The following is a 13,226-nucleotide window of genomic DNA, read 5'->3' on the forward strand; positions in this document are numbered from 1 at the left end:
AAAATAGCCTTTGCAGCCAAATCACCTGGTCATTGGCATGTCCAAATATCAGCTTCCTAACTCAAAAGGTGCCTGAGTTAATGGTCAGAAGAGAAAGGAAATTTGATTAATTAAATAAGTACTTAATTAATCACTAATAATTAAATAACTCCTCAATTAATTGATTAATCAAAAAACAAAAAATACTGTTTTTGACAAAGGACTTGCTCACTACTGTGCCGAAATTTCAGCTTCCTAGCTCAAAGGATGGCTGAGATATCGCCCGGACAAACAAACAACCAAGAAAGAAAACAAACAAACAAACAAACAAACAACCAACCAGAGTGAAAACTGAGTACTCCCTTTCAGCGTGCGTCACTGCCGAGCCCCCTTCGGTGCCGAGCAATGCCGATTTGCAATGCCTGGAGATGGCATAGGAAAGGTGCGGTGTACAACAAACAAACAGAGTGAAAACTGAGTACTCCCTTTCAGCGTGCGTCACTGCCGAGCCCCCTTCGGTGCCCGGCAATGATGATTTGCAATGCCTGGAGATGGCATAGGAAAGGTGCGGCGTACAACAAACAACCAGAGTGAAAACTGAGTACTCCCTTTCAGCGTGCGTCACTGCCGAGCCCCCTTCGGTGCCCGGCAATGACGATTTGCAATGCCTGGAGAATGGAGATGGCATAGGAAAGGTGCGGTGTACAACAACCAGGGTGAAAACTGAGTACTCCCTTTCAGCGTGCGTCACTGCCGAGCCCCCTTCGGTGCCCGGCAATGACGTTTTGCAATGCCTGGAGAATGGAGATGGCATAGGAAAGGTGCGGTGTACAACAACCAGAGTGAAAACTGAGTACTCCCTTTCAGCGTGCGTCACTGCCAAGCCCCCTTCGGTGCCCGGCAATGACGTTTTGCAATGCCTGGAGATGGCAGAGGAAAGGAGCGGTGTACAAAATGTTGAAAGATATAATCCCCAGTCGCGGCTTCTTTCGTTTCACAAATTGAGTGGATTTAGTATCCTCATAACCAACTCTTTGGTTTGGGGACACAAATACTGTTGTTAAACAACTGTCTTAAAAAAATACCATGTGCAATAAAAGTGAACTGGGACAGCTTATCACTGTTCCTGAACCCTCACTTGTCGCCGACGATGCCAAGGTCTATAGTTGGGTACCCGTGCTCCTGGATGACAGAAAGAAGTGTGGCACGGCTGCTGTCCCGCACCTTTCCCGGCTGCAAACTTTCCTCGGGTGGCAATAGCTGAGAGGGGGAGAGGCAACGTGGTAGTGAAAGTTAAAATGGAGAGGGTTACAAACAGAAACAATATAAGGCTATGAAATCCCACATGTAGGAAATGCAGGCCTTAGCTGAGAAGGCCCAATGACTCACCTCATTTCCTGTGGCCATGACAGCAATGACAGGAAATTTGTGCACGTCCACATCAATAGCACCGAGTGTGGCGAGTAGACCAACTTCTGAAGGTCCCATGTGTGTTCCTTTGGCTAAAACGCACTCTCCACGTTTTATGTCATGACCGATGCACCTGAGAGGCAGCCCCATGAATGCCGCCCTACGGCTGTTAGGAACTGGGCCTCGTGCGATATCAAGTGACTTCAATGAAATGCACCAGATACTATCTTTAATTCCGAACAATACATGACAACAACCCCAACAATAATGGCAATAAACAGCAGGCAAGCTTGTACCGGATATCTTGTCCGGGTCTGGCTTGGATGAGAACCCGTACTTCCAGTTCTTCTGTTCCCTATCAGGGCACAATCAGTTTCAAAGGGGGGGGGGGATGTAAAAATGGAATATACACGAGGAAACTATGCGAAAATTGGTGGTGCAGATTAGATGAGGTTTTGCAGTGTGAGAGTTCATGAAAGGTCGATCAATCTCATTTTAAGTGGAAATAAATGTAACATTAAAGGATCAACAGCAAAAGAGAAAAATTGGTGGAAGTCAGGTACAAGTCAGGTACAAGGATGATGTAGTGATTGCAGATGTCGGAGATGTAATTGTGTGATTACAGTAGAGCCACCTCCCCTTGTTAATTAAACACTGTGCACCTTGCTATATATGAAAAAATGCTGTCCTGGTTCAAAGCATGCACAATGCACATTGTTCTAATCGTTTTTTAAAAATGATAAAATAAAGCATACTTTGCACCATCTGGAAAAATGACCGATATTGTGTCTACAAAGTGGAGGCTCGCGAAAGAGAAAAAACAAAGAATGGACCGGAACATAATAGAACAAGGAAAGCAAAGTGGAAAGGGGGGAAACACACCAACAGCAGGGTAGAAGGACACAACAGAGGGACCATTGGAGCAAGAATTGGGAAGGGGCAGAATGAGACCAAGGAGGGGGTAAGGGGATGGTGGATGGGGGAACAAGCTAGATGCACAGACAAACACAGCAAGACGAGGAAGGGGAAAGTGGGGATGAAACAGAAATGGAACAAAAGATCATGAGTATGGATGGGGGATGACCTGCGGAGGTGGTGAACTGCTGTCTTGAAGCTTCGAAGGGAAGAATGAGACTGAACAGACTGAGGAAGTTGATACCACAGGCGGGGAAGAAAGAGGAATGAATGAGTGGAAATGAGCAGTGAGCCTGGATTTTGGTAGTTTCACCAGAAGAGGGTTGCTGGCAGACCATGTGCACTCTGCAAAAACCTGGGGGGAAAAGGGTGGGTGACAGAGCAAGGAAAGGTCAGAGGGTGGAAGACTAATAAGGAGGCGGTAGAAGACGGAGAGACCACCAACCTGTCTGCAATGCAAGAGTAACAGGCCCAGAGACTCAGCTTCATTGCGGGCAATTCCAATGATTTTGAAGGCCTTGGTTTGTACGACATCAAGCAGTGCAAGGTGAGGCAGGGGCACCAGCCAAAATGGGAGAGATGTACTCCAACCCGCTGAAGATGAAGGTCTTGTTAGTTGATAAAAGTTCAGTTTGCACCATATGGAAAAAATGGCGGCTTGATTGACAGCATGTGCCTGTTTTTTTTAATTTTATTGCACAAATCTCATGCTCCTGCATGAGCAACTAAATTCAATGCAGAATTATACAAAACAACACCAATGATAAAAGACCGCAGGCAAAGCATGCACCAGTTATTTTGTACAGGTCTGGCTTGGAGGCTGGAAACAAACTTTGTAGATAGGGCCTATATCACATACATGGCAAGGACATTAATAAATACCAGTGTACACTTACAGGAATTGCAAGGACATTAGTAGACAATGGACAAATCAACAAATTTTATGGAATTGAACCGGGGTTCTCACCAACAGGTGTACGTTTACGAGGGAACACAAAACAGGCCAACGTCTGAATAACAAATATTAACAAGAAAGAGCAATCGGAGATTGCAAACCCTCGCCAGGATGTATTTTCAGTGGTTTTTAAGGCTTTTGTGTTAAAACAAATATGGCGGCCGAAACACGTGACCGATGACGTCATCATTATTTGTTTTCTAAACTAATTTATGCCTAGATTATGCTAAATTAATTTCATCTTGATCGGATGAAGTTTTGTACTTGTCGAATGATGACGTCATAATGGAGGCACCTATGACATCATCATTAACATCTTTTATTCCCCATGGAGAGTTCTTTACAATGAGCCATGTCTCAATTTTTTCTATGGAGCGCTTTCGGAGATATAGAGGTGCAAAGTTTTTCGGTTTTTCAAAGATGGCGGCCGAACCACGTGACCTATGATGTCATGATTATCATTAGAAAATTGTAAAATTATACAAAATTATACCAGAGAGAGAGAGAGGACGGATTTGGACGAAATTTGGTGGACCGGTTGTGTGTGTGAAAAGGAAGAATCGATTCAATTTTGGTGAGATCCGGATCCGGCTAGTATAATTTTTTTAAAGTGATTCTTCACCATTGAGTGATATATGGCCAACCAGGTGGAGGTGTGCTCGCTCCTGAGTGCCGTTCTCGTTTACATGCACAGCATATTTAGTTTGTTTTGCAGCATTTTGTGCAGCTACACCTTATAAACACCAATAACAAATGAGGAGCAGGGAACTGTCATGAGAGTGGGCAGCATCACACGATGATCATTATGCCAGCCATTGCCAAAGGGTGATGGAATGTGTGGCTTAGCCACGGAAGCATTTCTCCATAGGTACGTTTGATATTTCGCTACCCTTACGGTCTTTTGTTAGTGAAAGAGAAGGTTTTTTTTTCTTCTGGAAGAGCAGGCATTAGGTAAGAGCATTCACTCTTCAGCTTTGTTCACATAAAGTGCAGCTATGAATGATTCAACTCTTTCCTAAAGTTCATTTCTGACATAGAGCGCATTGCTACATCATTCAGTGCTGTGTATTCGTTAAGGTCTTGCACAACAATTTCCTATGGCATTGTCTTGTTCTTTCTACTGACGCCACTTGTTGAATCACAACCACTTGACACAGTAACAAGTGACACAACTTCAAACAGAGTCTCTCAGACATCTTGCTTACTTGGATACGTTTTGATCTTTCCTTGACCCCTGTTTGTAACATCCAGTTCTGCTTTAAGGTCGGAGCTGAAGTATATGCAAAGAACGGCAACCTAAGTGTATGAAAATCAAGCAAATGATTATATTAGTACATTCGTCCGTTGCATTGGCAGCAAGTAATATCAATCACGTGTCTGCTCAATGGTCTTCTTGCAGCTGTGATACTTTAGTTACCGCACTCTTCCATTCCTCACCATCTGTGTTTCTTCTTTATCTTCAAATCCTCCATCCATAAAAAACCTGACGAGGTTGTAGATTTGTGTTCGGTAGTTGAACCCAGTTCTTGCTTAGACAGGCAGTGAAATTTGGCTTGTTCTTGGGATTACTCATGTATTTATCCCACTGTTAAGGAAGTGGTGTTTGTTTGATGGCTCAAAATCCGAGTGCGACCTTCTGTCGTCATGCTCATCCAAAGGCTTTAACAGATTCCTCTGGATCGTATTTATTGAAAACAACATCCACATGAATAAACATTTGGTACTGAGCCACTGCATATTAGCTGGAACAGGTGTTCTCACAGCTCACCAAAAGTAGACACATCAGGTTTGTTGCTCATTTGTATTAGAGCCATTCCATAAATTATCCATGCTGTGCCCTGTTCTGGTTTAGGCAGATGTGTGCTTTCTTGTTTTCCTTTTATTATATTGTCTTGTGTGTGCCTCTTTTTATAGCTCCGTGAGCAGCTTGCTGTTGGTAGGTTTTTTCAGCATTCCAGCTTGTTTAGCCGATGACATTTCAGCATTCCAGCTTGTTTAGCCGATGACATTTCAGCATTCCAGCTTGTTTAGCCGATGACATTTCAGCATTCCAGCTTGTTTAGCCGATGACATTTCAGCATTCCAGCTTGTTTAGCCGATGACATTTCAGCATTCCAGCTTGTTTAGCCGATGACATTTCAGCATTCCAGCTTGTTTAGCCGATGACATTTCAGCATTCCAGCTTGTTTAGCCGATGACATTTCAGCATTCCAGCTTGTTTAGCCGATGACATTTCAGCATTCCAGCTTGTTTAGCCGATGACATTTCAGCATTCCAGCTTGTTTAGCCGATGACATTTCAGCATTCCAGCTTGTTTAGCCGATGACATTTCAGCATTCCAGCTTGTTTAGCCGATGACATTTCAGCATTCCAGCTTGTTTAGCCGATGACATTTCAGCATTCCAGCTTGTTTAGCCGATGACATTTCAGCATTCCAGCTTGTTTAGCCGATGACATTTCAGCATTCCAGCTTGTTTAGCCGATGACATTTCAGCATTCCAGCTTGTTTAGCCGATGACATTTCAGCATTCCAGCTACCAGTAAACACATCCTTCTTGTCACTTGGGTTTCTAAGCCTTTAGCACATGGAGATGAGAATAACCGATTTTGAAAAAGGAAGAAAAAGACATAAAATGTCATAGCCCCCATGGTTTAGTAATTTTTCTGTACAGAGTTAAAGGCCGCCAGTTAGCCATCTTTGGTCGGATTACAAAACAAAATCTTCTGCATATGTATACTCTCATGTATTGTCTTTGTGCCAAGTTTGAACAAAATTGGTCCATGCATGTCAAAAAATGGTTGGAGACACGTTTAAGTAACAAAATAGATTATCCATGCTGTGCCCTGCCAGTCGGCCACCTTGATTCTGATATTGAAAAGAAATGACGCGTCATATGTAAGCCATCATTCATTATCTGTGTGCCAACTTTGAACAATATCGGTAAATGCATGTCCCAGAAATGTTTGAGGACGTGGTCAATATTGGGTTTTCTTTACAACTAAAACGGCCGCCAGTCTACCAGTCAGCCATCTTTGATCGGATCACAAAATAAAGTGAGGTACATGTGTATGCCATCATGTCCTGTGCTTGTGCCAAGTTTGAACGAAATCGGACCATGCATGTTGAAAAATGGTTCAGGACACATTTAAGTAACAAAATGGCTGCCAGTCGGCCATATTGGATCTGATCTCGGAGAAAATGATGTGCATATGTAAGCCATCATTCATTATCCGTTTGCCAATTTGAATAACATTGGTAAATGCATGTCCGAGAAATGGTTGAGGACGTGTTTAACATCGGGGTTGTTACAACTGGAAGGCCGTCAGTCGGCCATCTTTGATCGAATCGCATAACAAAATGATGTGCATATGTAATGTATACCATAATGTGTTGTCTTTGTGCCAAGTATGAATAAAATCGGTCAATACATTTCCGAGATATGGTTGCGGACGCACGGACGGACGGACGGGACAAGACCCAATCCATAAGCCCCCGTTTCGGATCAAGTCTAATAGGGGCTGATAAGGGGTTGAGGGTCAGGGTTCAGGGGTTAAAAGCCAAGGGGACTGGGTGAAAAGTGAAAATAATAGGGAAAAAACAAGAAGTGACGATTAGATAAATAAACAAAAGCAACTTTGAAAATTGATGCAAATAAAAATACAAATTGACACGCCTTCACCAGCAAGACATAGCGCTTCATTCTAATTAGAGGAAAACACTTCATGACTAAATATTTTCAAATAAGGTAAATAGCGCTGTTATTAAATGGCATTTTACCTGCCTGAAACAAACATTAAGTCAGAAACCTGGTTCATGATTCTAAAGGCAAATGCTAGTATACGTTCCACCACAATAAACGTGCTGAATATTGGCAGTTAAATCATCAGCCGAAAATTATGATTACTAAAAAAAAAAAAGTGAATCAATTTTCTTTGTTTTCTAAAGTCTTCTTCTTCTTTAATGGACATAATTATTGATGCAGTGCCCCCTATAGGTCAGAGGAGGAATTGTAATTTGTTCATGATGCCGGCAATAGCTCGCCCAGTCTTCAAGAATGACACTGTGTGCGTCGTCCCATGAATGGACATTATAAAACTGTGTGTCTCGTCTGCCTGCATTATTTAGTCGATATTAAAGACCGTGTGGTGTATTTTGGGAAGAGGTGACGAGTTATCACCAGTACCCGAAAATCATACAAATTCCTGGCCGAATATCATGCATGGGCACTGCTTCAGTGGCACAGCCACACTTCAGTAGTGATGTATCCAGTGGGGTAAGTTCAGAATTGAATCCCATGCAGTCAATTAGGCATTTGCTAACAACATTCCCAGGTGCAAAATAGGTTTTTATACAAGATCTATACTCAGATCTAGACTCAATGCACCGACAAAACAAGCAAGGGGATCAACAAACAGGAAAAGAGAGAGGAGGGTACGAAACACAACAACCTGCAAGGGGGTAGGGATAACAGCTTGGTTAATGGAGGGAGAAAAAAGTGCAGGTATGAATGGAGGATGACATGAGGTAGTGGTGCACCGCTTGGTTGAAGCCCTGGAGGGAAGAATGGGATTGAACAGCCACAATAAGGCAGTTGCAAAAACAAAAAAAGAGGAACAAAGTGCAGGTGGACAGTAGGTCTAGATTTTGGGATTTAACCAGGAATGGGTTAATGGGAGAATGAGTGTTTCAGAATGTTAGATTTATTATGTGGTCAACTCAGGAGAGGTAATGGCTGATAATGAGGCCTGGAGGTTCTTGAAACTGAACCTATTCCAGTTGTTAACCATGGATATACTGTATATGGGTACATGTTTTGTTTGATGATCCTTCAAACAGTGTAAGACTGAAACTTACCAGGATTGAAAGACATCTTGCCTTTGTCAGACCAACATCTAATCAATTCTGGATCAGTAGAGAGTGAAACAAATGCTGTCTTCCTGTCATATGGATAGCGCATTGTATAACACATTCTGGAGTCATCTGCAAAATGGAAGGCAGGGTTTTCCAGAGCCTCGGAGAGGGTGTTTCTGGAGATGAGGAACAGGACTGAGTCCCAAACTGCAATGGGGCACTCCGGCCTTCAATAGGAGAGGAGAGAAGAATGTTATACTGATATAAGTCAGAAAACCAGGTATGAAGGAGCCACAGACAGGAAGCTTGGCAAGCAGTCCAGGATGCCAGACGGTGTCATATGCTTGAGATAGGTCCGGGGAGATGTTCCTGACCTTATCTACGCCTCCAATCAGAAGCATTTCTATAGTTGCATAACCGAGATGGAATACAAAGGTGAGAGAGAGCGAGAGCGAGAGCGAGAGAGAGAGAGAGAGAGAGAGAGAGAGAGAGAGAGAGAGAGAGAGAGAGAGAGAGAGAGAGAGAGAGAGAGAGAGAGAGACTGGTCAGAGCTTCCTCTACACTCTCACGTATAAAAACATCTGACTCACATGTTCTTCTTGTAATGCTTTGAGTTGCTGTCAGGACATTATGTCACAGTCGGGTAAAATTAACCTGCTTTACAATGGGTGTAGGAATATGAGTGCAGGGGCCAGGCAGGGGTTGAGCAGATGAAGGGTGGGTACATGTGTGTGTGTTTGTGATGAAGGGTGGGTACCTGGCAGAACATGTGTTTTGGGGGAGAAGATGGGAGGTTGGAATCATGAAGGGGTTAACTGCCGTTGGGCCCAGGCCGCAAACCAGGTTTCTTTTCTGGATCCCAACTTTAGCCAAATTAAGTTTTTTCTCGCCAAAGTGTTTGAAATGAAATCTACACAGCAGTTGATTGAAGCCACATGTAACTATCTGAAAAATTGTGGCAGGGAGACAGTAAATGTTTTAAAAGTCAAGTTCGGGAAACTTTTGACGGTGCTGCCATTTCACAGGTAGTATTTAGTACACATCTCATGTAACAGTCAACCATATTGTGTTGTCTTTCACTTGTATACCAGACCAGGTGAAACAGACATATTATTGCACATCCTGTCAGTTGTTCAATGTGTCAGTACATTATCCTTTCTTTAATTCCTCAAAGAAGATTACTTTAAAAAAAGGAAGTGCTGAGGGAACATAAATACATTTCACAAGTTAAAATAAACGACAATCATAATAATACTAATCATATAAAGATTGTCCATAAAAAAATTTCATGACGTGTCTTGAAACAATGTTGGAAATTGTCTTGTGAAATGACATTAGACAAATATCCTCAGGGGGGACTCCTCCAATAGTTACAGCGTAGAGGAATTTGTTGCTTAAGAGAAACTGTGGAGAGGAAACAGCACTAATGTAAATGTCTTCATATAAGAGGCAAATGACGAGTGTGAGAGCTGTAGTAGTGTGAGGACATTGTAATAGCAGCATAGTTCTGAGCTCCATACATCATCTGATTCTTTGAGGAGCTCTGTGTTCTCCATAGGGACGACAGCATCAGCTCCACATGGTATTGGTGATCCTACACTGACTCTCATCGCCTGGCCTGGCATCACCGTCTGGCTGGGCTGCACATACATACACAAGTAAATATATATATATATATATATATAAAATGGTGACTTGTCCAGCATTCACATCTATTTGATATTCTTATAGTGTGAGGATTACAAGTGCAAGGATTCTTGGTACAGTACTCATTCGATGGGTATCTCCATTTGAGCTACACCGGTGACATTAAATAAATTGTCCATTTAGTTATCTTTTCTCTGTTTTTGGTTGTTCTATTCTATATGTTCCTGTATTTGTCAAAATAATAATGTGCTTTTTACTGCTCATAATGTTAAAGCCTTGTTCTTGTTCAAGCTGACAAATGTTGTCTGCGTCCACTTGATTCTCTTCTGAATAAAAACTTAAACTTTATCCTCCCCCTTAACTGTTCATGTCTGTTTGTAGTTTATTTTCATCTTTCCCTGTTTGAATATCTGACTTTGTTAATGAGCAGAATTCCTCTACAGCTGTCACGTTACATCTCAGCCCGTCTTTGTACAGTTTTTAATGATTAATGTATGAAATTGAGGGGGTCAAACTTCCCCAACTTATTACAAACTAGCAAAGGTACCCAACGGTGCCGGGCAATGCTGGGTCCCTCCTCCCATCCCTTCCCCTCCCTCCTTCCATTCAACTCCCTCCCTACAGACTCCCACCTCATCCCTTCCCCGTGACAGGTGGTGACTCGTGTGTTTATAAGTTACAAGTTGTGAGAAAATGACTTTAAAACCCTGAGTGAGGTGTATTATGGTAAAAAAAAAAAAGTGATCCTATAAAGTTTTGTCGCAATTAAACTTGGGAGCTCAGAGGAATAGCATCACATACAAACAAACAAGATGTCATGCAGAGCATGATACTTGTGAAATCCCTAAAACAAATTTGACCTTAAAAATAATTGGAGGTTGAATTCATTGACATGATATGCAAATCCTGTTCAACTTTCAAGTAAATCGGATGAAAATTAACAATTTTAGAAATGCTGCCCATGTTGACCTTTAGGCCTCAAAAATAATTGGTGGTTGAATTCAGTGACGTGATATGAAAATCCTGTTCAAATTTCAAGCCAATTGGATGAAAATTGAGTATTTTAGAAATCGTACCTAAGTTGTTGACCTTTGGCCTATGTTGACCTTTTGGTGCATGTTGACCTCAAATATAATTGGTGGTTGAATTTAGTGACCTGATAAGCAAATCCTCTTCAAATTTTAAATCAATCGGATGACAATTGAGAATTTTAGAAACGAGTACACCCGCTCACAATGGGAGCGGAAAAAAGGGTCATTCCTATTTGGGGTATGTATATTACAGTCGATCTATGGCCGGATCTCAAGAACATTGGGTGTGTGTTCATTTACCAAGTTTCCTGTGGAGACATCGCCAAGTGGTTTAAGCATTTGAGCAAGCACTCCATTCAAAACCGTTAAAGACCGGCTGGCTTGGCAAGCGCTAGCTAGCTGCTTGGTGAAGGAGCACAACCCGAGCTGCTCCCTTTCAGTTTCGTATGAAACAGCAGGAGTGAGTTTCAAAAGTTCGCTACGAAAAATGCCATGGTAGCGGCAGAAAGGGCCATGTTATTAACCCAACATTTGTGGGTTATATATAGTACAGTAGATCTTCGCTCAGTTCTGTAAGTAAACCTTACTTCACGGATGTCGAGATTCCTCCAAATTTCTTCATTTCGTGTTATAAAGAGCATTAGCGACTGTTTAAAAAGCTAAGCATACGTGTTTGTGGTTTGTAATATTTTTACTTCCTGTAGAAGCCGTTGCTCCCACGGAAACACCATTATAACTATAAGCTATTTATAAACGTTATCACTGCAGGAAAAACGCCTTGGGGAAGTGGGACATTATTAGTATTAATATTGTTTTGTAATAAGTCTACGGACTACGGACTGTAATAAGTAATAAGACTACGGATTTTTATGTTAAGAAAATAGGCCTTTTATGTTTTGAAAAGCGGGAATTTTTTTTTTTTATGTGAAAAAATCCCGAAATATTTTTTTCCCCCGTTTTATTCATTTTTTATTATTACCAAGTTTTTCAGAAATCAGTCAAAAAAAGAACAAAAAATGGTAAGCTTTTTCCTGCACAACATTAAGCACTCTGGGCTAGTAAACAGGTACAAAATGACGTTCAGGTACCTTTATTGCAACCGCATTGTTTGATAAGTAGAGGACTAGAAGAAATTGACAAGACCCTTTTAGGAACGGTTAAAGTAGGTGTTTGAAATCATTATCTTGGTAATGTTCTCCTTGGTGAGGCGGTGGCGGCGGTCGGTGAGGACGTTTCTGTAGACGGAGAAGGACCTTTCCACGTCGACGCTGACGATGGGGCAGTACCTCAAGAGGGGGATGTCGGCAAGCTTGACTCCAGCCGGCACACCAACCTCAGATCCGTGCTGATCTCCATCCAGGATCAAAGCCACTGTCCTCAGCACACCAATGTCGGGATTGCGCTGCAGCACCGCCTTGAACTTGGTGAGCAGGATCTCCTTACGGCAGCCTCGGATCTTTTCGAGCTCCTCCTTGGCCTGATCAAGGAGCTGGAAGGCCTTGGCCAGCTCCATGCCGGCCTCCTCCAGCTGCTTAAGGATCTTCGGGATGAACAACACGTGGGCATTTAAGAAGACCAAACTGAGCTTGATGTCCGCCTTTCCGAACAGGTCCTTGGCACTCCGGATTGCCATCGCGTCGACATCGTTCAGCTGGTCCACAATGTCCTTGACGGCCTCGAAGTGCTCGGCGTAAAACACCGCGGCGTCGATCCACGTCCCCCACCGAGTCAGAATGGGCTCCGGGGGGGGGGAGATAAAGATTGGGCTGCTGCTCCTTCCAAAGGACAACATGCGACGGGGCTTTGACGAACACCTTCTTCGTCGTGGCAATCAGGTCGTTGACGTCCTTGAACATTTCTCGGACTGTCTCGCAGACACGGTGGAGCGCGTGGGCAACGCAAGTCACATGCAGCAAGTCCGGGAAGAGTTCCTTCAGGGCATGGCCGGCCTTGATCATATAGGGTGCGGCGTCGCTGACGAGGACCTTGAGGCACTCCGGCTTGAAATCAGGCCAAAGATAGCGCAGCGTGTCGTTGACTGCGCGCACGATCTCCCCAGAGTTGGTCTTCTCCAGAAACATGCACTGGACGAGGTGGGGACGAAAGTACCCCTCCTTGGACAAGCGTCCCGCGATGATGTTGGCCACATATCGACCTGCCGAATCGGTCGTCTCGTCGACGGACAGCCAGATGGGCTGCTGTCCGAGGTCGGCACGGAACCCCGCCAAGGCCTCGTCGTAGCACTTGTCGAGGTAGTGCTTTCGAATCCAGCTTTCATCGGGGATCTGGAGAGTGATGTGCTTCTCCAGGAACAACCGGAGGGCAGGGTTTTCCAATTTCGACCATGGGATGCCAGCGGCCAGCATGGCCTGGCACAGCTCCTGAGCCACGACGTCGCACTTGTGCCTCTTTCCGCCACCAAAGTCCTCCATGGTGG

The 13,226-nt window shown here is 43.5% G+C and overlaps 1 protein-coding gene across 5 annotated transcripts in view; it reads right to left on the minus strand.

Annotated features, from left to right (window-relative positions):
- Nucleotides 1-13,226, minus strand: part of GPHN (gephyrin) — a 327,486-nt gene that overhangs the window by 73,957 nt on the left and 240,303 nt on the right. For 3 of the 5 annotated variants that reach the window (XM_078767069.1, XM_078767066.1, XM_078767060.1), the window contains exons 13-16: nt 9,632-9,751; nt 1,686-1,744; nt 1,369-1,522; nt 1,118-1,239 (exon numbers count right to left, since the gene is read on the minus strand). In XM_078767069.1, the coding sequence (XP_078623195.1) occupies nt 1,118-1,239; nt 1,369-1,522; nt 1,686-1,744; nt 9,632-9,751 (455 nt within the window). Of the gene's footprint in view, nt 1-1,117; nt 1,240-1,368; nt 1,523-1,685; nt 1,745-2,473; nt 2,660-9,631; nt 9,752-13,226 lie in introns of all 5 variants that reach the window. The other 2 variants (XM_078767054.1, XM_068133735.2) reach the window with 1 other exon arrangement.

The sequence above is a fragment of the Myxine glutinosa genome, chromosome 1 (genome assembly GCF_964187855.1).
Source record: "Myxine glutinosa chromosome 1, kmMyxGlut1.1, whole genome shotgun sequence".
Lineage (NCBI taxonomy): Eukaryota > Metazoa > Chordata > Myxini > Myxiniformes > Myxinidae > Myxine > Myxine glutinosa.